At 37.0% G+C, this 25509-nt stretch overlaps 1 protein-coding gene across 2 annotated transcripts in view; it reads left to right on the plus strand.

Annotated features, from left to right (window-relative positions):
- SPAG1 (sperm associated antigen 1) overlaps window positions 1-25509 on the plus strand; it is a 101232-nt gene that overhangs the window by 35617 nt on the left and 40106 nt on the right. For both annotated transcript variants that reach the window (XM_059994983.2, XM_059994984.2), the window contains one exon: window positions 5560-5719. In XM_059994983.2, coding sequence (XP_059850966.1) covers window positions 5560-5719 — 160 coding nt within the window. The remainder of the gene's footprint in view (window positions 1-5559; window positions 5720-25509) is intronic.

The following is a 25509-nucleotide window of genomic DNA, read 5'->3' on the forward strand; positions in this document are numbered from 1 at the left end:
AGACTGAAAAAGGGAGAAGTCTCAAATCAATAGAATTAGAAATGAAAAAGGAGAAGTAACAGCTGACACTGCAGAAATACAAAGGATCATGAGAGATTACTACAAGCAATGCTATGCCAATAAAATGGACAACCTGGAAGAACTGGACAAATCCTTAGAAAAGCACAACCTTCTGAGACTGAAACAGGGAGAAATAGAAAATATGAAGAGACCAATCACAAGCACTGAAATTGAAACTGATTAAAACTCTTCCAACAAACAAAAGCCCAGGACCACATGGCTTCACAAGAAAATTCTATCAAACATTTATAGAAGAGCTAACACCTATCCTTGTCAAACTCTTCCAAAATATAGCAGAGGGAGGAACACTCTCAAACTCATTGTATGAGGCCACCATCACCCTGATACCAAAACCAGACAAAGAAGTCACAAAACTACAGGCCAATATCACTGATAAACATAGATTCAAAAATCGTCAACAAAATACTAGCAAACAGAATCCAACATCACATTAAAAGGATTGTACACCATGATCACGTGGGGTTTATCTCAGGAATGCAAGGAAACTTCAATATATGCAAATTAATCAATGTGCTACACCATATTAACAAATTGAATAAAAACCATATGATCATCTCAATAGATGCAGAAAAAGCTTTCAACAAAATTTAGCACCCATTTATGATAAAAACCCTCCAGAAAGTAGGCATAAATGGAACTTAATAATAAAGGCCATATATGACAAACCCACGGCCAACATCATACTCAATGGTGAAAAACTGTAACCATTTCCACTAAGATCAGGAACAAGACAAGGATGCCCACTCTTACCACTATTATTCAACATAGTTTTGGAAGTTTTAGCCACAGCAAGCAGAGAAGAAAAAGAAATAAAAGGAATCCATATCGGAAAAGAAGTAAAGCTGTCACTGTTTGCAGTTGATATGATACTATACATAGAGAATCCTAAAGATGCTACTGAAAAACTACTACAGGTAATCAATGAATTTGGTAAAATAGCAGGATGTAAAATTAATGCACAGAAATCTCTTGCATTCCTTTACACTAATGATGAAAAATTTGAAAGTGAAATTATGGAAACACTCCCATGTACCATTGCAACAAAAAGAATAACACACCTAGGAACAAACCTACCTAAGAAGACAAAAGACCTGTATGCAGAAAACTATAACACACTGATGAAAGAAATTAAAGATGATACAAATAGATGGAGAGATATACCATGTTCTTGGATTGGAAGAATCAACATTGTGAAAATGACTATACTACCCAAAGCAATCTACGGATTCAGTGCAACCCCTATCACACTACCACTGGCATATTTTCACAGAACTGGAACAAAAAATTGCATAATTTGTATGAAAACACAAAAGATCCCGTATAGCCAAAGCAATCTTGAGAAAGAAAAATGGACCTGGAGGAATCAGGCTCCCTGACTTCAGACTATACTACAAAGCTACAGCAATCAAGACAGTATTGTACTGGCACAAAAACAGAAATATAGATCGATGGAACAGGATAGAAAGCCCAGAGATAAACCCAAGCACATATGGTCACCTTATTTTTGATAAAGGAGGCAAGAATATACAATGGAGAAAAGACAGCCTCTTCAATAAATGGTGCTGGGAAAACTGGACAGCTACATGTAAAAGGATGAAATTAGAACACTCCCTAACACCACAAAAATAAACTCAAAATGGATTAAAGACCTAAATGTAAGGCCAGACACTCTAAAACTTCTAGAGGAAAACATAGGCAGAACACTCTATGATATAAATCACAGCAAGATCCTTTTTGACCCAGCTCCTAGAGAAATGGAAATAAAAAGAAAAATAAACAAATGGGACCTAATGAAACTTAAAAGCTTTTGAACAGCAAAGGAAAACATAAACAGCACGAAAAGACAACCCTCAGAATGAGAGAAAATATTTGCAAATGAAGCAACTGACAAAGGATTAATTTCCAAAATTTACAAGCAGCTCTTGCAGCTCAATATCAAAAAAACATACAGCCCAATCCACAAATGGGCAGAAGACCTAAATAGACATTTCTCCAAAGAAGATATACAGATGGCCAAGAAGCACATGAGAAGCTGCTCAACATCACTAAGTATTAGAGAAATGCAAATCAAAACTGCAGTGAGGTATCACTTCACACCAGTTAGAATGGACTTCATCAAAAAATCTACAAACAGCAAATGCTGGAGAGGGTGTGGAGAAAAGGGAACCCTCTTGCACTGTTGGAGGGAGTGGAAACTGATACAGCCACTATGGAGAACAGTATGGAGGTTCCTTAAAAAACTAAAAATAGAACTACCATACAACCCAGCAATCCCACTACTGGACATATACCCTGAGAAAACCATAATTCAAAAAATAGTCATGTACCACAATGTTCATTGCAGCTCTATTTACAGTAGCTAGGACATGGAAGCAACGTAAGTGTCCATCGACAGATGAATGGATAAAGAAGATGTGGCACATATAAACAGTGGCATATTACTCAGCCACAAAAAGAAACGAAATTGAGTTATTTGTAGTGAGGTGGATGCAGAGAATGGACTTGAGGACACGGGGAGGGGGAAGGGGAAGCTGGGACAAAGTGAGAGAGTGGCATGGACATATATACACTACTGAATGTAAAACCGATAGCTCACGGGAAGTAGCCACATAGCACAGGGAGATCAGCTTGGTGCTTCGTGACCACCTAGAGGAGTGGGATAGGGAGGGTGGGAGGGAGTCACAAGAGGGAAGAGATATGGGGATATATTTATATGTATAGCTGATTCACTTGTTTATAAAGCAGAAACTAACATACCATTGTAAAGCAATTATACTCCAATAAAGATGTTAAAAAAAAAAAAGAGAGGTACATCTCAGATATTCCCAGTGTTAACGTCTATTTGAAGTGGAAGAAAGCTGGCTCTTAAATTGTCCAAAATCATAAACCTACTCCTGAAGGACAAATAATTTTCTCTTTCCTGAAGCTTTGTAGGCAGTTCTTTTCTTTGAGCCAAGTTCAATTTATTATGCAAATGGTGTAGAACTTTCCTAGGTAGGATTAAGCAGGAGCTTGATGGCCATAAAAGAGTGTTTATTCCTTAATTTGCGTGGTAACCATAGCATCCCTAACAGTAAACTGACTCAGATATGCACTTAGGGGATCTGTATTCAATCCTAAGGAGTGGAGGTAAGTGTCAAGAGCTGTGAAGGGCCTGAGAGTTTACCCTACATGTAAATTAGCAAGGTGGCCTAGAAGAATATACAAAATTCCTGGGTCAGGCACAAAAGACTTTGCTACTCATGGCATGGCAAGCTGATGAGCTTGAAGCTCATGTCCGTTACCCTGGCCACCAAGTTCCGTGTGGGCGGCAGAATGCCCAGATAGGGCATTCTCTATTTCCCAGGGCTGTTGTCAGTACAAACATCCTTAAAAAGATAATCTAGGTCCCTTTCACCAAGTGCAGATACAGCAGGAACACAGCTGTCTGTGAACCAGAAAGCAGGCCCTCACCAGAAACCAAATCTGCTAGCACCTTAAACTTGGACTTCCCAGTCTTCAGAACTGAGAAATAAATTCCTGTTGTTATAAATCAAAGAAAAAATAAAGTCTAGAACAAAGGTAGTTTAGCTCCTCTGCTTATAATATATTTAGAAATATGGGAAACCCCTGGAGAACTGTCTTCCACCAATAAGTTGTCACTGTTTCCACATACCTTTCAGGTTATCTAACTCTTTCTGAGAGGCAGCTGATGTCCCTACTGTATCAGCTGCATTTATCAAGTCAGCATTTCAGTGGATTAGGTTTAGGGTGCAGCTTAGGAACACATCTTCACCCCATAGTATTTCCTTTTTATAATGGTATGTTCATTAAAAAGTTAGCATTTTAATATTCTAAAAAAAAATTGAAACAAGGAAAACCACTTTTAATTTTACTATCCAACATAAGTTCATGTTTACATATTAACTTTAGACCTTAACCAAATGCATTTTTACCTTAACCATATGTAAAGATTAACTCAAAGCGGATCATATACCTTAATATAAGACTTGGAGTATGAAAGTTCTAGAAGAAAACATAAGAGAAAATCTTTATGACCTTGGATGAGACAAATATTTCTTAGGTGTGACACAGAGGCATAATCTATAAAAAGTTGATAATCGGGCTTCATCAAAATTAAAAAGTTTTTATTTATTCTATCAGAAGAATAAAAAGACAAGCCATAGACTGGGGAAAAATAGTTGCAATCATGTATCTAACAAAGGGCTTGTGTCCTGAATATATACAGAACTTTAAAAACTCAAGAAAACAAACAGGTTGATGAAAAATAAGCAAGATATTTGATCAGACACGTCACCAAAAGTTATGTGAATGGAAAATAAGCACATGAAAAGATGCTCAATGTCATTAGTCATTAGAGAAACATAAAACCACAAGAGATACCACTACAAACCTGTTAGCTAAAATGAAAATGATTGACCATACTAAGTGTTGGTGGGCATGTGGGAGAACTGAAACTTGGGAATATGAAATGATCCCACTGCTTTGGAATACAGGTAAAAAGTTAAACAAAACAATCATACGCCTACCGCATGACCCAGTCATTCCACTCCGAGTATTCACCAAGAAAAATACAAGCATATGTCCATACAAAGATTTAAGCACGAATGTTTATAATGGCTTCATTTGTAATTGCCAAAAACTGAAAATAGCCTAAAATGTCCATCAATAGGTGAATGGATAAACAAATCGTTTTATAAGCATATAATAGAATACTACTGAACAATAAAAGGGAATGAACTAATAGGTTCATAAGACGACGTGGATAAATTTCAAAATAATTATGCTAAGTGAAAGAAGCCAGACAAAAAGAGTACATGTATTTTGATTCTACTTACATAAAAAACTGGAAAATACAAACTAATCTATCGTAACAGAAAGAACAGTGGTTGCAGGGATGAGCAAAAGGGAATCATAACAAAAAGATAGGAAGAAACGTTTTGTGAATGATATTACATCAAAATCTATTAAAACTTGTGCTCTTTAAGTATGTGCAGTTTATGTCAGTTATACCTCAGTAAGGTGTTAAAGATGAGCAAGGAAGCAAAATGGTTTGATACATTTTTTAAATTTCTAGTTGGCATAAAATATTAAAGAACTTTCAACATGACTCTTAAACATGTATAGTATGGTTTAATTTGTATAAAACTGGATACCTCTGTTTATATATGTATACAAATATATCCAGGAAGATGATCATCAGAATGTCAATAGTTTATCTGAGTGGCAGGATTTCAGATGATTTTTTTCTTCCTTCTTTTATACTTGTTATGCTTTAAGTTTTTTACAGTGGACATGTATAGTTCTAATCAGACAAAGCAGTCAAGTTGTTTGAAAAGAAAAATAAAGACCACCATAAGAAGCTTTATCTTAGTTATCTTTATTCACTTTTTAATATCTTGATATTCTTACCTGCAAGAATGGTTATACTTCTTACTAAAGGAAAAAGTTTTCTTTAATGTGGCGATTATGTTTCAGAAAACCTTGTTAGAGGTTGAAAGAGATCTGAAAAATTCTGAACCTGCATCTGAGACTCAAACCAAAGGGAAAAGGATGGTTATTCAGGAAGTAGAAAACTCAGAAGATGAAAATGAAAAGGACAGTGGAAGAAAACATGAAGATGGCATTGGAGATAACAGTAAGACATCTTTTCTCTTTGGTTTATGCAAAAAAAAAAAAAACAAAACCCTATCTTGTTATATGATGAGCTGGCTCAAATTTTCTCTTTGTACAGAAATTCTTAGTCTACCAAATTTTTCTAGCCTTTACCTTGTAAGTCTACAAGCAGGTTTTTCCTTCATCTTTTTCTTAACACAGCTCATTTCTTTTTCTTTTCTTTTCTTATTGCGGTATAATTGACTTATTATGTTAGTTTCAGGTGTACAACATAATGATTCAATATTTGTATGTATTGTGAAATTATTACCACGATAAGTCTAGTTAAAATCTTTTTCTTGGGGCTTCCCTGGTGGCGCAGTGGTTGAGAGTCCGCCTGCCGATGCAGGGGACACGGGTTCGTGCCCCGGTCCAGGAAGATCCCACATGCCGCGGAGTGGCTAGGCCTGTGAGCCATGGCCTCTGGGCCTGCGCGTCCAGAGCCTGTGCCCTGCAAAGGGAGACGCCACAACAGTGAGAGGCCTGCATACCGTAAAAAAAATCTTTTTCTTAATACAATCTCGCAAACCCGTTTTTCTTCATAATCTGACATCTTTTCTAGTGCTCAATTTAATTCCTGATTATCACCTTTAAACACAAATGGCTGCCTCTGTGACACCATTTGCAAGTTAACCTTATGTCCATCTCTTAGATGATTGTTTTATATATAGCTACTTGGTTGCAAACAAATATCTTGGCTTCAAAGGGGTTGTTTGCCTAAAAATGAATGCACTGTTGGAATGCCCTGTAGCTATGCGTGCCTCTCAATTTTTTTTTAAAATATGCAATTTCACTTTTGATGTAATTTTAAAAAAAAGAATCGACTATATAAAGCTTAATCTTCATAATATAAGACAATGAAAATTACATCAACTTTAAGGGGAAAAAATCTGCCTTTTCATTTGACCAGGGGGGAAAAGTTTTTCTTTTTTCTTGAGAGCCCCTGAGCAACTGAAGGGGAAATGTCAGCTCTGAAAATCATTCACAGGTAAAAACCAACTTTAAGTAATTTGACAGAATATTTTATTTTAGGGAAATATAAAATGTTCAAGTCATTCAACTTTAAAGAAAGAACAAGGAGTATAAGTTTGTTTTCATTCGTGGCAAAATATATAGTGTAAAATATATACATCAGCTTAAAATATGATCAGTTAAGCTAGGATAAAGAAAAAAGCACAGAAAAGAAGGGGGAAAGAGATGAGGCAGAGTAGAGCACCCAAGAAAGATGGAAAAGAAAGTGAGAGCATCAAAGAGATAAAAAGGAGAGTTTAAGGTAAGCAGCTTTTCAAGGATTGAGGCTCACCTTTTTTTTCTTAAATAAATTTATTTATTTATTTATTTTTGGCTGTGTTAGGTCTTTGTTGCTGCATGCGGGCTTTCTTAAGTTGCGGCGAGCATGGGCTCCTCTTCATTGAGGTGCATGGGCTTTTCATTGTGGCGGCTTCTCTTGTTGCCAAGCACGGGCTCTAGGCACGCAGGCTTCAGTAGTTGTGGCACACGGGCTCAGTAATTGTGGCTTGCCGGCTCCAGAGCGCAGGCTCAGTAGTTGCCGCGCACGGGTTTAGCTGCTCCACGGCATGTGGGATCTTCCCGGACCAGGGATTGAACCCGTGTCTCTTGCATTGGCAGGCGGATTCTTAACCACTGCGCCACCCAGGGAAGTCCTGATTGAGGCTCACCTTTAAGCAAGTTCTGGGAGCAAATGTTTTTCTTATGTTTATATTTAGCTTAAGATAATTAGCCAAGCATCCTACAATTAAAGGAAATCATTTAAAATCTTATCTGGAACAAGATATAATATAAACTGTATCAATTGCCTCTATTTTTAAATTATTTTTTAAAATTTACATACAGTAAAAATGGACTTTTTGGTATACAGTTCTAACACGTGTATAATTTCATGTAACAGCCACCACCGTCAGGTTCCAGAACAATTTTATCACAAATTGTTGGCTAAAGGAAGGCAAAAAAGAACACCTCTTTTTGCTTTCCTTTTAGCCAAACCCTTCTATCACCCCAAGCCTTGGTAGCCGTTGATCTATTCTCTGTTCCTGTAATTTCACCTTTTCCAGAATGTCATATAAATGGAATCAGAGAGTATATAACCTTTTGAGACTAGCTTCCTGCACTTAGTGTAATGTCACTGAGATTCATTCATGTAGTTGCATGTATCTTTGATTTATTCCTTTTTATTACTGAGTAATACACCATTATATGGATATACTGCAGCTTGTTTATCCTTTCATTTGTTGAAGGACATTTGCGTTTTTTCCAGTATTTGGTATTTATGAATAGAGCTGCTATTAATATTCATGCACAGGTTTTTGGGTGAACGTACGTTTTCATTTCTCTGGGGTAAATACCAAGAGTGGGACTGCTGGGTCATATGGCAAGTGTATGTTTAACTTTATAAAAAATCTCCAGACTGTTTTTCCAGAATGGTGGTACCATTTTTCATTCCCATTAGCAACACATGAGAGTTCTAGCTGTTTCACATTCTTGCCAGCATTTGGAATTTTTTTAGCCATTTTATTAGGTGTATAGTGGTTTCTCACTGTGGTTTTAATTTGCATTTTACTACTGGCTAGTGATGTTGAACATTTTTTCTTGTGCTTATTTGCCATGTCTATATCACTTTTGGTAAAGTATCTGTTGAAATTATTCCACCAGTTTTTAAAGTTGGGTTGTTGATTTCTTACTGTTGAATTTTGAGAGTTCTTTTCATATTTTTGATACAAGTCCTTTGTTAGATATGAGATCTGCAAATATTTTTTCCCTACTTGTAGCTTGTTTTTTCTCATTCTTTTATCAGTGTCTTTCACAGAAAAAATGGGTATTAGTTTGATTAGAGTCCAGTTTATCAAAATTTTTTAATGGGCTGGTGATTTGGTGTCATATCTTAATGCTTTGACTAAGCTAAAATCATGAGGATTTTCTCCTGTTTTCCTTTAAAAGTTCCGTAGTTTTATACTTATGTACCATTCTGAGTTAATTTTTTTATTGAGTTATAACTGACATATAACATTCTATTAGTTTCAGGTGTACAACATGATTCAATAGTTGTATATATTGTGAAGTAATTGCCACAATAAGTCTAGTTAAAAACCATCACCATAATAGTTAAAAAATTTTTTTCTTGTGATGAGAACTTTTAAGATCTCTTTCAGCAAGTTTCAAATATATAATAGAGTATTATTAACTCTAGTCACTATGCTGTACGTTACATCCCCATGACTTATTTTATAACTGGAAGTTTGTGCCTTTTGATTCCCTTCACCCATTGCACACGTGTGCACATGTACACACACACACACAGAAACACACACACACACAGATATGCCTCTGGCAACTATCAGTCTGTTCTCTATGAGCTTGGTTTGGTTTTTCTTTTTAGATTCCACATATAAATGAGATCATGTGGTGTTTATCTTTCTCTGTCTGACTTATTTCACTTAGCCATACTGAGTTAATTTTTCTATGAAGTGTGAGGATTAGATTGAGTTTCACTTTTTTGCATATGGATGTCCAATTGTTCCAAAACCATTTGATGAAAACTATCCTTACTCCTTTGAACTGCCTTTGTACCTTTGTAAAAAAAATCAGTTGGCCATATTTGTGTAGCCAATAGAATCTAACGCTGGGTTCAGTTCTTCTCCACTGACCTATGTGTCTGTCCCTTTGTCAATACCACACTATCTCGAGTGCTGTAGTTTTATAGTAAGTCTTAAAATCAGGTAGTGTGATTCCTTCAGCTTTATTTTTTTTTTCAAAATAGTTTGGCTATTCTAGTTCCTTTGCCTTTCACATAGTTTTAAAATCAGGTGTTTTTCAATTTTATTTTATTTTTCACATGCTGCATTCCTCCAACTTCTCTTAATATTCAAGTATATTCCTTTATTACATAAAATCACTTAACAGTCACATATATTTGATGACTATTTTACCACAAGCCTGTTTGTTATATTACTAAAATCTATATTTCTACTCACTGCAAAACACAAGGAATTTCCCACTGTATATCACTATAGTATATAGTAGAGTATAATTGGACAGCAAATATGAGGTAGTTAAATCAGTTCTTTTATACCTAAAAAAAGTCATGCTGGGAATTTGATTGGAACTGCATTGAATTTATAAATAAATATAGGGAAGAAATGACTATATGGATTTTTAACTATATGGATTTTTCCAATCCATGAACATGGTATATCTCTCCATGAACATGGTATATCTCTCCACTTATTTAGGTCTTCTTTGATTTATTTCATTAGTGTTTTTTAAGTTTTCAGCACACAGATACTGCACATACTTTGACAAATTTATACTTACGTATTTAGATTTTTTTGGAGCTATTGTAAAGAATATTTTTTTAATTTCAGAAAATTGAAAATTGAATTGTTCATTGCTAGAATATGAAAATATCATTTATTTTAAAAAATATGTTGACCTTGTATCTTGCAGTCTTGCTAACTCACTGATAAGTTCCAGGATTCTTTTTGTAGACTCCTTGGAATTTTTTTCATAGACAATTACATGGTCTGCAGATAAAAACAGTTTTATTTTTCTAATTTCCAATCTATACCTCTTTTCTTTCTTTTTCTTACTTTATTGAACTGGCTAAGGGCTATGGTGTTGAATAAACATGGTGAGAGTGAACAACCGTGAGCTTTGTTCTTAATCTTAGAGGGCAAGCATTCAGTCTTCCGTCATTAAGTTTTCTGTTAACTGTGGGTTTTTGAGAGATGGGCTTCATCAAATTAAGGAAGTAACTTTCTATTTCTACATGACTGTGACTTTTAATCTCAAATTGATGTGAACTTTTCATCTCAAATTGATGTAAACTTTTCAAATACTTTTTCTGCAGAAATTGATTTGATCATGTGGTTTTTCTTCTGTAATCTGTTAGTATATTGGATTATGTTGATTGATTTTCAAAAGTTGAGCTAGCCTTGAATTCTTGGGATAAACCCCATCAATCATCATGTATTATTCTTTTCAGGATTTTGTCTGTTATTATCTTGTTGATGATTTTTGCATCTATGTTCATGAGAGACATTGGACTATAGTTTTTCTTTTTTTTTGTACTGTACATGTCTGGTTTTGGTATCAGGATAATGGCAACGTCGGAAAAGTTGGGAGCTGGAATGTGCTTCCACCACTTCTGTTTTCTAAAAGAGATTGTGTAGAATTGATATTACTTCTTTTAAAATTTGGTAGAATTTGCCAGTGAAATCATCTGGGCCTGGAGGTTCTTTTGTGAAAGATTTAAAATTACAAATTTAATTTCTTTAGTAGACATACAACTGTTTAGGTTATCTGTGTTTTTCTTCAGTGAATCCTGAGTTTAGTAGTTTCAAAAAAATTGGTCCATTTCATCCAAGTTGTTGAATTTATAAGCACAGTTCACAGTACTCCCTTATTATAGCTTTAATATCTGATTGACCTGTAGTGATATACTCTTTTCCTGAGAGTGGCGATTTGTGTTTTCTCTCTTTTTTGTTTGTCAGTCTAGTTCAAGGTTTATCAATGTTATTGATTTTTTCAAATGTCTCATTGATTTTTCTCTGCTTTTTAAAAAAAGTATCTTTATTGGAGTATAATTGCTTTACAATGCTGTGTTAGTTTCTGCTTTATAACACAGTGAATCAGCTATACATATACATATATCCCCATATCTCTTCCCTCTTGCATCTCCCTCCCACCCTCCCTATCCCACCCCTCTAAGTGGTCACAAAGCACAGAGTTGATCTCCCTGTGCTATGCGGTTGCTATCCACTAGCTATTGATTTTATATTTGGTAGTATATATATGTCCATGCCACTCTCTCACTTTGTCCCATCTTACCCTTACCCCTCCCCATGTCCTCAAATCCATTCTCTAGTAGGGCTGCGTCTTTATTCCTGTCCTGCCCCTAGGTTCTTCATAACCTTTTATTTATTTTTTTTAGATTCCATATATATGTGTTAGCATATGGTATTTGTCTTTCTCTTTCTGACTGACTTCACTCTGTATGACAGACTCTAGGTCCATCCACTTCACTACAAGTAACTCAATTTTGTTTCTTTTTATGGCTGAGTAATATTCCATTGTATATATGTGCCACATCTTGTTTATCCATTCATCTGTCGATGGACACTTAGGTTGCTTCCAAGTCCTGGCTATTGTAAATAGAGCTGCAATGAACACTATGGTACATGACTCTTTTTTTTTTTTTTTTAACATCTTTATTGGAGTATAATTGCTTTACAATGGTGTGTTAGTTTCTGCTTTATAACAAAGTGAATCAGTCATACATAAACATATGTTCCCATATGTCTTCCCTCTTGCGTCTCCCTCCCTCCCAATCCCACCCCTCCAGGCTGTCACAAAGCACCGAGCCAATATCCCTGTGCCATGCGGCTGCTTCCCACTAGCTATCTACCTTACTACGTTTGTTAGTGTGTATATGTCCATGACTGTCTCTCGCCCTGTCACAGCTCACCCTTCCCCCTCCCCATAACCTCAAGTCCATTCTCTAGGAGGTCTGTGTCTTTATTCCTGCCTTACCCCTAGGTTCTTCATGACACTTTTTGTCTTAAATTCCATATATATGTGTTAGCATACGGTATTTGTCTTTTTCTTTCTCACTTACTTCACTCTGTATGACAGGCTCTAGGTCTACCCACCTCATTACAAATAGCTCAGTTTCGTTTCTTTTTATGGCTGAGTAATATTCCATTGTATATATGTGCCACATCTTCTTTATCCATTCATCCAAAGATGGGCACTTAGGTTGTTTCCATCTCCGGGCTATTGTAAATAGAGCTGCAGTGAACACTGTGGTACATGACTCTTTTTGAAATACGGTTTTCTCAGGGTTTATGCCCAGTAGTGGGATTGCTGGGTCATATGGTAGTTCTATTTTTAGTTTTTTAACGAACCTCCATACTGTTCTCCTTAGTGGCTGTATCAATTTACATTCCCACCAACAGTGCAAGAGGGTTCCCTTTTCTCCACCCCCTCTCCAGCATTTATTGTTTGTAGATTTTTTGATGATGGCCATTCTGACTGGTGTGAGGTGATACCTCATGGTAGTTTTGATTTGCATTACTCTGTTGATTACTGATGTTGAGCATTCTTTCATGTGTTTGTTGGCAATATATATATCTTCTTTGGAGAAATGTCTATTTAGGTCCTGCCCATTTTTGGATTGGGTTGCTTGTTTTTCTGATATTCAGCTGCATGAGCTGCTTGTAAATTTTAGAGATTAATCCTTTGTCATTTGCTTCATTAGCAAATATTTTCTCCCATTCTGAGGGTTGTCTTTTGGTCTTGTTTATGGTTTCCTTTGCTGTGCAAAAGCTTTTAAGTTTCATTAGGCCCCATGTGTTTATTTTTGTTTTTATTTCCATTTCTTTAGGAGGTGGGTCAAAAAGGATCTTGCTGTGATTTATGTCATAGAGTGTTCTGCCTATGTTTTCCTCTAAGAGTTTGATAGTGTCTAGCCTTACATTTGGGTCTTTAATCCATTTTGAGTTTATTTTTGTGTATGGTGTTAGGGAGTGTTCTAATTTCATTTATTTTTACATGTAGCTGCCCAGTTTCCCAAAACCACTTATTGAAGAGGCTGTCTTTTCTCCATTGTATATTCTTGCCTCCTTTATGAAAGATAAGGTCACCATATGTGCATGGGTTTACCTCTGGGCTTTCTATCCTGTTCCATTGATCTACATTTCTGTTTTCGTGCCAGTACCATACTCTCTTATTTACTGTAGCTTTGTAGTATAGTCTGAAGTCAGGGAGCCTGATTCATCCAGCTCCGTTTTTCTTTCTCAAAATTGCTTTGGCTCTTCGGGGTCTTCTGTGTTTCCATACAAATTGTGCAATTTTTTGTTCAGGTTCTGTGAAAAATGCCAGTGGTAGTTTGATAGGAATTGCATTGAATCTGTAGATTGCTTTGGTAGTATAGTTATTTTTAACATGTTGGTTCTTCCAATCCAAGAACATGGTATATCTCTCCATCTATTTGTATCATCTTTAATTTCTTTCATCAGTGTCTTATAGTTTTCTTCACACAGGTCTTTTCTCTCCTTAAGTAGGTTTATTCCTAGGTGTTTTATTCTTTTGTTGCCATGGTAAATGGGAGTGTTTCCTTAGATTTTTCATTAGTGTATAGGAATGCAAGAGATTTCTGTGCATTAATTTTATATCCTGCTAGTTTACCCAACTCATCGATTAGCTCTAGCAGTTTTCTGGTAGCATCTTTAGGATTCTCTATGTATATTATCGTGTCATCTGCAAACAGTGAAAGCTTTACTTCTTCTTTACCCATATGGATTCCTTTTATTTCTTTTTCTTCTCTGATTGCTGTGGCTAAAACTCCAAAACTATGAATAATAGTGGTGAGGGTGGGCAACCTTGTCTTGTTCCAGATCTTAGTGGAAATGGTTTCAGTTCGTCACCATTGAGGACGACGTTGGCTGTGGGTTTGTCATGTATGGCCTTTATTATGTTGAGATAAGTTCCATCTATGCTTACTTTGGGAGGGTTTTTATCATAAATGCGTGTTGAATTTTGTCGATAGCTTTTTCTGCATCTGTTGAGATGGTCCTATGGTTTTTCTCCTTCAATTTGTTAATATGGTGTATCACATTGATTGATTTGTGTATATAGAAGAATCCTTGCATTCCTGGGATAACCCCACTTGATCATGGTGTACAATCCTTTTAATGTGCTGTTGGATTCTGTTTGCTAGTATTTTGTTGAGGATTTTTGCATCTGTGTTCATCAGTGATATTGGCCTGTAGTTTTCTTTCTTTGTGACATCTTTGTCTGGTTTTGGTATCAGGGTGATGGCGGCCTTGTAGAATGAGTTTGGGAGTGTTCTTCCCTCTGGAGAATAGGTGTTACCTCTTCTATAAATGTTTGATAGAATTTTCCTGTGAAGCCATCTGGTCCTGGGCTTTTGTTTGTTGGAAGATTTTTAATCACAGTTTCAATTTCAGTGCTTGTGATTGGTCTGTTTATATTTTCTGTTTCTGCCTGGTTCAGTCTCAGAAGGTTGTGCTTTTCTAAGAATTTGTCCATTTCTTCCAGGTTGTCCTTTTTATTGGCATATATTTCCCTGTAGTAATCTCTCATGATCCTTTGTATTTCTGCAGTGTCAGTTGTTACTTCCCCTTTTTCATTTCTAATTCTATCGATTTTAGTGTTCTCCCTTTTTTTCTAGATGAGTCTGGCTAATGGTTTATCAATTTTGTTTCTTTTCTCAAAGAACCAGCTTTTAGTTTTATTGATCTTTGCTATCGTTTCCTTCATTTCTTTTTCATTTATTTCTGATCTGATCTTTATGATTTCTTTCCTTCTAATTTTGGGGGTATTTTGTTCTTCTTTCTCTAATTTCTTTAGGTGTAAAGTTAGCTTGTTTATTTGAGATGTTTCTTGTTTCTTAAGGTAGTATTGTATTACTATAAACTTCCCTCTTAGTACTGATTTTGCTGCATCCCATAGGTTTAGTGTCATCGTGTTTTCATTGTCATTTGTTCTAGGTTTTTTTTTTTTTTTTTTTTTTTTTGCAATAACTGGGCCTCTCACTGTCGCGGCCCCTCCCGTTGTGGAGCACAGGCTCTGGCTGCACATGCCCAGCGGCCATGGCTCACGGACCCAGCCGCTCCACGGTATGTGGGATCTTCCCAGACCAGAGCACGAACGCATGTCCCCTGCATCTGCAGGCGGACTCCCAACCACTGCGCCACCAGGGAAGCCCGTTTTTAGGTATTTTTTTGATTTCCACTTTGATTTCTTCAGTGATCTCTTGGTTATTAAGCAGTGTATTGTTTAGCCTCCATGTGTTTGTATTTTTTACAGATTTTTTCCTGTAATTGATATCTAGTCTCATAGTATTTTGGTCGGAAAAGTTACTTGATATGATTTCAATTTTCTTAAATTTACCAAGACTTGATTTGTGACCCAGGGTATGATCTATCCTGGAGAATGTTCCATGAGCACTTGAGAAGAAAGTATATTCTCTTGTTTTTGATAGGAATGTTCTATAAATATCAATTAAGTCCATCTTGTTTAATGTATCATTTAATGCTTGTGTTTCCTTATTTATTTTCATTTTGGATGATCTTCCCATTGGTGAAAGTGGGGTGTTAAAGTCCCCTACTATGATTGTATTACTGTCGATTTCCCCTTTTATGGCTGTTAGCATTTGCCTTATGTATTGAGGTGCTCCTATGTTGGGTGCATAAATATTTACAATTGTTATATCTTTTTCTTGGATTGAGCCCTTGATCATTATGTAGTGTCCTTCTTTGTCTCTTGTAACAGTCTTTATTTTAAAGTCTATTTTGTCTGATATGAGAATTGCTACTGCAGCTTACTTTTGATTTCCATTTGCATGGAAGATATTTTTCCATCCCCTCACTTTCAGTCTGTATGTGTCCCTAGGTCTGAAGTGGGTCTCTTGTAGACAGCATATATACGGGTTTTGTTTTTTTATCCATTCAGCCAGTCTGTGTCTTTTGGTTGGAGCATTTAATCCATTTACATTTAAGGTAGTTAGCGGTATGTATGTTCCTATTACCATTTTCTAAAATTTGCGTTTGTTAGTGTAGGTCTTTCCCTTCTCCTGTGTTTCCTGCCTAGAGAAGTTCGTTGACCATTTGTTGTAAGGCTGGTTTGGTGGTGCTGAATTCTCTTAGCTTTTGCTTGTCTGTAAAGGTTTTAATTTCTCTATCAAATCTAAATGACATTCTTGCTAGGTAGAGTAATCTTGATTGTAGGTTTTTCCCCTTCATCACTTTAAATATGTCCTGCCACTCCCTTCTGGCTTGCACAGTTTCTGCTGAAAGATTAGCTGTTAACCTTATGGGGAGTCCCTTGTATGTTATTTGCTGCTTTTCCCTTGTTGCTTTTAATATTTTTGCTCTGTATTTAATTTTTGATAGTTTGATTAATATGTGTCTTGGCATGTTTCTCCTTGCATTTATCCTGTATCGGACTCTCTGCGCTCCCTGGACTTGATTAAGTATTTCCTTTCCCACGTTAGGGAAGTTTCAACTATAATGTCTTCAGGTATTTTCTCAGTCCCTTTCTTTTTCTTTTGTTCTCCTGGGACCCCTATAATTTGAATGTTGGTGTGTTTAATGTTGTCCCATAGGTCTCTGAGACTGTCCTTAATTCTTTTCATTTTTTTTTCTTTATTGTGCTCTGAAGTAGTTTTTTCCACTATTTTATCTTCCATGTTACTTATCCATTCTTCTTCCTTAGTTATTCTACTATTGATTCCTTCTAGAGAATTTTAAGGTCATTTATTGTGTTGTTCATCATTGTTTGTTTGCTCTTTAGTTCTTCTAGGTCCTTGTTAAACATTTCTTTTATTTTCTCCATTCCATTTCCAAGATTTTGGATCATCTTTAGTATCATTACTCTGAATTCTTTTTCAGGTAGACTGCCTATTTCTTCTTCATTTGTTTGGTCTGGTGGGTTTTTACCTTGCTCCTTCATCTGATGTGTGTTTCTCTGTCTTCTCATTTTGCTTAACTTATTGTGTTCGGGGTCTCCTTTTTGCAGGCTGCTGGTTCGTAATTCCCGTTGTTTTTGGTGTCTGCCTTCAGTGGCTAAGGTTGGTTCAGTGGGTTGTTTAGGCTTCCTGGTGAAGGGGAATGGTGCCTGTGTTCTGGTGGATGAGGCTGGATCTTGTCTTTCTCGTGGGCAGCTCCGCGTCTGGTGGTGTGTTTTGGTGTGTCTGTGACCTTATTATGATTTTAGGCAGCCTTTCTGGTAGTGGGTGGCGTTGTGTTACATCTTGCTAGTTTCTTGGCATAGGGTGTCCAGCACTGGAGTTTGCTGGTCGTTGAGTGGAGCTGGGTCTTGGCGCTGAGATGGAGATCTGTGGGTGATTTTTGCCATTTGATATTACATGGAGCTGGGAGGTCTCTGGTGGACCAATGTCCTGAACTCGGCTCTCCCACCTCAGAGGCACAGGCCTGACGCCCGGCCAGGGCACCAAGACACTGGCATCCACACGGCTCAGAATAAAAGGGAGAATAAAGGAAAGAAAGAAAGTGATATAAAATCAAGTTGTAAAATAAAAAATAATTATTAAAAATAAAAAAAAATTTTAAAGTAAAAAAAAAACAAAGCAAAGAAAGAAAGAACAGAGCAACCAAACCAGAAAATAAATCCAGCAATGATAAAAGTGCTAAAAACCATGTTTAAAAAAAAAAAGAAAAGGGCAGACGGAACCCTAGGACAAATGGTAAAAGCAAAGCTATACAGACAAAATCACACAAAGATGCATACACATACACACTCACAAAAAGAGAAAAAGGAAATATATATATATATATATATATATCTCATTGCTTCCGAAGTCCACTGCCTCAATTTGGGATGATTCATTGTCTTTTCAGGTATTCCACAGATGCAGGGTACATCAGGTTGATTGTGGAAATTTAATCCACTGCTCCTGAGGCTGCTGGGAGAGATTTCCCTTTCTCTTCTTTGTTTGCACACCTCCTGGGGTTCACCTTTGGATTTGGCCCCGCCTCTGCATGTAGGTTGCCTGAGGGCATCTGTTCTTCGCTTATACAGGACGGGGTTAAAGGAGCAGCTGATTGGGGGCTCTGGCTCACTCAGGCCAGGGGAACAGATGGGTACAGAATGCGGGGCAATCCTGTGGCAGCAGAGGCTGGCATGACGTTGCAACAGCCTGAGTCGTGCCGTGTGTTCCCCCAGGGAAGTTGTCCCTGGATCATGGGACCCTGGCAGTTGCGCGCTGCACAGGCTCCTAGGAGGGGTGGTGTGGATAGTGACCTGTGCTTGCACACAGGCTTCTTGGTGGCTGCACCAGCAGCCTTAGCATCTCATGCCCATCTCTTGGGTCTGCACTGATAGCCATGGCTCACACCCATCTCTGGAGCTTGTTTCGGCAGTGCTCTGAATCCCCTCTCCTTGCGCACCGCGAAACAACAAGGCAAGAAAAAGTCTCTTGCCTCTTTGGCAGTTCCAGACTTTCCCCACCAGACTCCTTCCTGGCTAGCTGTGGCGCACTAGCCCCCTTCAGGCTGTGTTCATGCTGCCAACCCCAGTTCTCTCCCTGGGATCTGACCTCCGCAGCAGGATCCTCAGCTCCCAGCCCCCACCCGTCCTGGCGGGTGAGCAGACAAGCCTCTCGGGCTGGTGACAGCTGGTTGGCACTGATCCTTTGTGCAGGAATCTGTCTGCTTTGCCCTCTGCACCCCTGTTGCTGCGCTCTCCTCTGTGGTTCCAAAGCTTCCCCCCGTCACCCCCGTCTTTGCCAGTGACGGGGCTTCGTAGTGTGTGGAAACCTTTCCTCCTTTACAGCTCCGTCCCACTGGTACAGGTCCCATCCCTATTTTTTGTCTCTGTTTTTTCTTTTGCCCTACCCAGGTATGTGGGGAGTTTCTTGCCTTTTGGGAGGTCTAAGGTCTACCAGTGTTCAGTAGGTGTCCTGTAGGAGTTGTTCCACATGTAGATGTATTTCTGATGTATTTGTGGGTGGGAAGGTGATCTCCACGTCTTAGTCTTTCACCATCTTGAAGTTCTCCTCACTTCTCTGCTTTTTTATATTTTTCAGTTTCATTGATTTCTGCTCTTTATCATTTCCTTCTTTTTGTTTGTTATGGGTTTATTTTTCTTCTCTTTCTCTAAGATAGTTTCTCAAATGGAAGCTTAGAATGTTGATTTGAAACTTTTTTCCCTAACATAAGCATTTGATGCTATGCTTTCTTCTAAGTGTGGCATTAGCTGCATCCCATACATTTTGATATGTTGTATTCTCATGGTCATTCAACTGGAAATATTTTCTAATTTCCTTCAAGGCTCCCTCTTTGACCCATATGGCATATTTAATTTCCAAATTTTTGAGACATCAGTAATCTTTCTGTTATTGATTTAAAGTTTACCTCCATGTTATACAGTAGAAACTAACACACCATTGTAAAGGAGTTATACTCCAATAAAGATGTTCAATTTTTTTTTAATAAAAAAATTTTAAAAAGAATGGAAATAAAAAAATAAAAATAAAAACCTGTAAAGTTTACCTGCGTTAAGGTCAGAGAATACACTTTGTGTTACATTATTACTTTCAAATTTGTTGAGGCTTTTTTTTTATGACATAGGATGTATTATTTCTTGATGCAGATTCCACGTGCCCTTGAAAAGAATGTTATTCTGCTGTTTTTTGGTGGAGTGTTTTATAAATGTCAATTAAATTAAGTTGGTTGATGGTGCTGCTTAGTTCTTTATCCTTGCTGATTTTGTTTACTTGTTATATTCCTTACTTTTATATTCCTTATTGAGGAGTATTGTTGTCTACAGTTGTGGATTTGTCCATTTCTCTTTTTAGTTGTACCAGTTTTTGCTTCATGTGTCTTGAGGCTCTGTTGTTAGAAATATTCACGTTTAGGATTTCTGTGACTTGTTGGTCAGTTGATCCTTTTATCATTATATAATGTTTCTCTATCTTTGGTAATTTTACTTGCTTTTAAGTCTGCTTTGTCTGACAGTAATATAGCTATTTCAGCTCTCTTTGGATTAATATTTTCACAGTATATATTTTCCTAGGCTTTTACTTTAACCTACCTATATAATTAAGGTGGTTTTCTATTAGACAGTAAATAGTTGGGTCTTGTTTTTAATCTTACTATCTCTTGTCTTATAACTGGTATATGTACACCATTTACAATTAATTATTGATGTTTGTAGTAGGTCTAACATTGTATTATTTGTTTTTCTGTTTCTTTGTTTTTTTCCAACTTTTTTTCTTTTATACCTTCTTTTGAGTTATTTAAATATTGTTTAGTTTTACATTTTAAAATATTGATTGTGTTTTTTACTGTATTTCTTTGTACATCCTTTTAATGGTCCCACTAGGAATTTATATATACATACTTAACTTTCCACATTTTACTTAGAATTAATATTTTACCACTTCCAGTGGAATGTAAAAAAAAAAATCTTACCACCAAATCAGTCCCTTTATCCACTGTCTTTATGTTGTAGTTATCATGTGTTATATCTACGTTCATTGGTATTCCCATTAGACAATGTTATGCTTTCTGCTTTCAACCTCTCTACATTTTTTAAAGAATTTAAGAGGAGAAAAAAACCAGTCCTTTATTTACTCAGATATTTGTCATTTCTACTGTTCTTCCTTCATTCCTAATGGTACATGTTTCTTCCTGCTATCATCTCCTTTACACATGAAGTATTTCCTTTAGCATTTCTTTTAAAGAATGTCTGCTAGAGATGAATTCTCTTAGTTTTCCTTCACTGAGGATGTCTTTATTTCACCTTCATTTCTGAAGGATATTTTTGCGGGATATAGAATTATGGTTTGACAGTCCTTTGTTTCAGCGTTTTAAACATTTTGCCTTGCTGCCTTCTATCCTTCATGATTCTGATGAGAAATCCATTGTTATTCAAATTGTTGTTCCCCTATATTTGATGCATTGTTTTCCTCTGGATGCTTTCAAGACTTTTTCCTTTGTTTTTATTTTTATTTTTTTATTTTTATTATTTTTATTTTTTTTATTTTTATTTTTTTGCGGTACGCAGGCCTCTCACTGTTGCAGCCTCTTCTGTTGCGGAGCACAGGCTCCGGACACACAGGCTCAGCAGCCATGGCTCACAGGCCCAGCCGCTCCGCAGCATGTGGGATCTTCCCAGACTGGGGCATGAACCCGTGTCCCCTGCATTGGCAGGTGGACTCTCAACCACTGTGCCACCAGGGAAGCCCTGTTTTTATTTTTTAGCAGTTTGATTATCATATGTCTTGATGTGCATTTCTTTGAATTTATCCTTTTGGAGTATGCTGAGATTCTTGAATCTATAAGTTCATGTCTTTGCCACATTTGTGAAGTTGTCAGCGCTAAGTTCTTCAAAGTTTTTTCTGGACAACACTATTTTTCCTTTCCTACTGGGACTATCGTGACACAATTGTTAGACCATTTGGTATTGTCCTACAAGACTTTGAGGCTCTGTTCTTTTTTTCCCCCAGTTATTTTTCCTCTCTCTTGTTAAGATTGAGAAATTTCTCTTGATCTATATATTCAAGTTCACTGACCTTTTCCTCTCATCTCAATTGTATTATTGTAGCCATTTGGTGAATTTTTTTATCTTGGTTATTGTATTTTTCCATTGTAATGTTTCCATTTGGTTCTTTTTTTTTGAAATCTTCTATTTTTCAGCAAAACTCTTTAATCTTTCTATTCATTTTAAGAGTGTTTGCCTGTATTTCTTGGAGCATGGTTAGTATTGCCACTTTAAAGTCTTTGTTTGAGAATTCATAACATCTGGTTATCCAGGGTTTAGTATTACTTAATTGCCTTTTTCTTTGCCACATGTTGAGATTTTCTTTATTCTTCACTTGTAAGGAATTTTGTACTGTATATTAGCAATTTTTAATACTATTATATGTGATTTTCAGTTTTGTTTAAATCTGATGGGGAACTTTTACTTTAAAGCAGTTAATCAATCTGGTTAGTTTTGGGTAACAGTTCTCCTACCTGACTTCCGTGGACTATGGTTCTAATGTCAGTTTAGTTTCAAAACCTTTGCAGCACTATTTGGATCTGTCCCACTTGTGCACCACCCCATGACCAACTGGGGCCTGGGTAATGGTTTCCCCTGGAATTCACTTCTCAAAATTTTTGGTAGGATGTTTAAGGTCAAATTTATGTACATGGATCACCTGGTAGGTAAGCTCATTTCAGTTACAATTTTATGCAATTGTTTTCTTAAGTTCTCTCCTCTCTGTGATTCTTCCCTACTCTTTCTGGATGCCAGATGTTTTCCTTCCTCTTCCTTTGGCTAGAAAGCCACACTTTAATTCTACTGTACACTTCCCATGACTATGTGCCTCCAGTAGTGAGCAGCAAGAGGAAAGAGAAAAGAAAAAAAGCAATGGGGATATCCTTGGGACCACAGTTTCTCTGACCAGAGATAAGAGTTCTCTCCCTCAAAGTTTTAGCTATCTACTTGGCTGCTACTGCAGCTGCTGAAGGATTGCCTAGGAGCTGGGATTGGAGAGAAAGGAAAAACAAAACAAACAAACAAATAGAAATAGGGAATTTCCCCGTAGGGGCCAACTATTTCTTTTTTTTCTTAAGATAAATAATAAAGGGGACCTCCTAAAGCTCTTTTTCTCCATACCCAGTGCAGTTTTGGGTTTTAAACTGACTTTGACCCAGGCTAGGAGATATCAGAGGAAAGAAAAATGAGAAACTCACTGCTGTTTGGGAGGTATTTCCAATTCTAGTTCCTTTCCCCAATCAGCCTGCTACCATTTACTTTTCAGCGTCCTCATATAACTGCTCCATGAATTCTGTCCCAGGTTTTTAGTTGTATTCAGTGTGAGAGACAGGGTGGATTATGTTTACTCCACCTTGACAGGAATTGCTCTTCTCACTACTTTTTTTTTGGGGCGGGGGGGGGAACAATTAGCACACTTGAAGAACTGTGAAAGTGCTTTACTTATATTATTTCACTTAATCCTCAAGGAAGCTATAATATCCATACTTTTATAGATTAGGAAACAGAAGCTTAGAAAGGTTATTTGCCACATTTGCATAGGCTATAAGTCATATGGTTAGGATATGGCCCCAAATCTGTGAGATTCCAAAGTGTATCTCTTAAACATGGTTATTAGATACCAACTAAGGAAGTACAGGTTCTATAAAACCCAGGCTGAATATCACCGGGCTACACTGTCAAAGAAACAGATATAATTTGGTGTTTATCCACTCTTGTGCTGACGCTGTACTAAGAACTCTTATCAGAGGTTGAACATATGTTGAGAAACAAGTGGGTTAATGACTAATATGATCATTTTTGATTAAAGAATGGGCAGAGGAACTCAATAGACATTTTTTCCAGAGAAGACATTTATATGGCCAACAGGTACATGAAAAGGTGCTCAACATCACTAATCATCAGGGAAATGCAAAGCAAAACCACAATGAGATATCACCTCACACCTATTTGAATGGCCATCAACAAGAAGACAAGAGAGATCACAAGTGTCAGTAAGGATATGGAGAAAAGGGAACTCTTGTACTATTGGTGGGAATATAACCACTATGGAAAACAGTATGGAGGTTCCTCAAAAAATTAAAAAATAGAACTACCATATGATCCAGCCATCCCACTTCTGGGTATATGTCCAAAAGAAATGAAATCACTATCTCGAAGAGATATCCATTGTTCATTGCAGCATTATTCCCAATAACCAAGATATGGAAACAATCTAAGTGTCCACCAAAGGATGAATAAGTAAAGAAAGTGTGATACAAACACACACACAACACAGACACACACATGAACATTATTCAGCCATAATAAAGAAGAAAATCCTGCCATTTGTGACATGGAGGGAACTTGAGGGTATTGTACTAAGTGAAATAAGTCAGACAGAGAAAAATACTCTATGATCCCACTTATGGTGTGGAATATTAAAAAAGCCAAATTCATAATAATAGAGAGTAGAATGGTGGTTTCTAGGGCGGAGGGGTTGGAGGTATTGGGGAGAAGTTGGTCAAAGGGTATAAACTTCCAGTTATAAGGTGAATAAGTTCTGGGGATTCAGTATAGCATGATGACTATAGTTAACAATACTGTATTATATACTTGAAAGGTGCTAAGACAGTAGATCTTAAATATTTTTATTACAAAAGTAATAGTAGTTCTGTGATGGATGTATTAAGTAACCTTATTGTGGTAATCATTCTGCAGTATATATGTGTATCAAATCACCATACCGTACAACTTAAACAGTGTTATGTGTCAACTGCATCTCAATAAACATACTAAAATGCCCTCTTCACAAATAGAGATAAACAGCAAAGGGCTAATCAAAAATTAGTAACACATATGGTTCCATGATTAAAACTCTGAGTTAGGATTACTGTAGTGTAATATCACTTAACAGATTGTTATGTTTCTCTCTGAATTAGGTGGTTATCCCTAAGGTAAGTCCCATAGGGAAGCAATATTCCCATTCAGATTTCCAAGCAGGCAGAGCTTTAAGAGAACCATTTCTGATCCTGTCACTCATGCCCGCCCCCCCATAATTATTTTGTAGATTAGGGAATATATAAAAGTATGCAAGATTCAGAAAACAAAAATGTCTTGATGAGGAAGGATATAAATTTTAAGACCAGTTAGTTCCCTTTTATCAGAAGCAAATCAAGATTAGGTAGGTTAAATGGCTGGAAGCCCAGAAGTAGTGCTTTTAGCATGAAGGAAGAACAATGGGACTATATTATGTTCATTTTTACCAAGTTCCATTGTTAGATAATATGTAAAAAGAGGTCCTGGAGCCTTGGACAAGACAGGAGAAATCCAAGTCACTTTTAGGAAAATAATGTGAAAGCCCAGAGGGAGGTTATCAAACTGGAATCTTTGCCTGTGGTTCCCCTCCCACCACATTCCAAGAAAGAATTCTTAGTCATTATGGGGTTTGATGCAGGGAGCCCTGAAGACAATGAGAAAATGCAGCAATTAGTGTGCTCTATCCTTGGCTGATACTGCTGCTTCCCTGTGGGCTCCACCTGGGTTGGCCAGGCCCAGGTCATCCAGACTGAGGTAGAACATAACCAATGGGTTTAATCTCACAGCTGACAGTTACTGAGCACCTACTCTGTGTCAGGTACTGAGATAAGACAATTGATAGGCTTTCTTCACCTGTCCTTTTGAGGACTGCTATGAAGAAATACCTGTCCTCGCCAGGCTGATTGGATCTGGGATTTGAGTTCATGGGCTTTC

Source organism: Delphinus delphis, chromosome 17 (assembly GCF_949987515.2).
Source record: "Delphinus delphis chromosome 17, mDelDel1.2, whole genome shotgun sequence".
Taxonomy (NCBI): domain Eukaryota; kingdom Metazoa; phylum Chordata; class Mammalia; order Artiodactyla; family Delphinidae; genus Delphinus; species Delphinus delphis.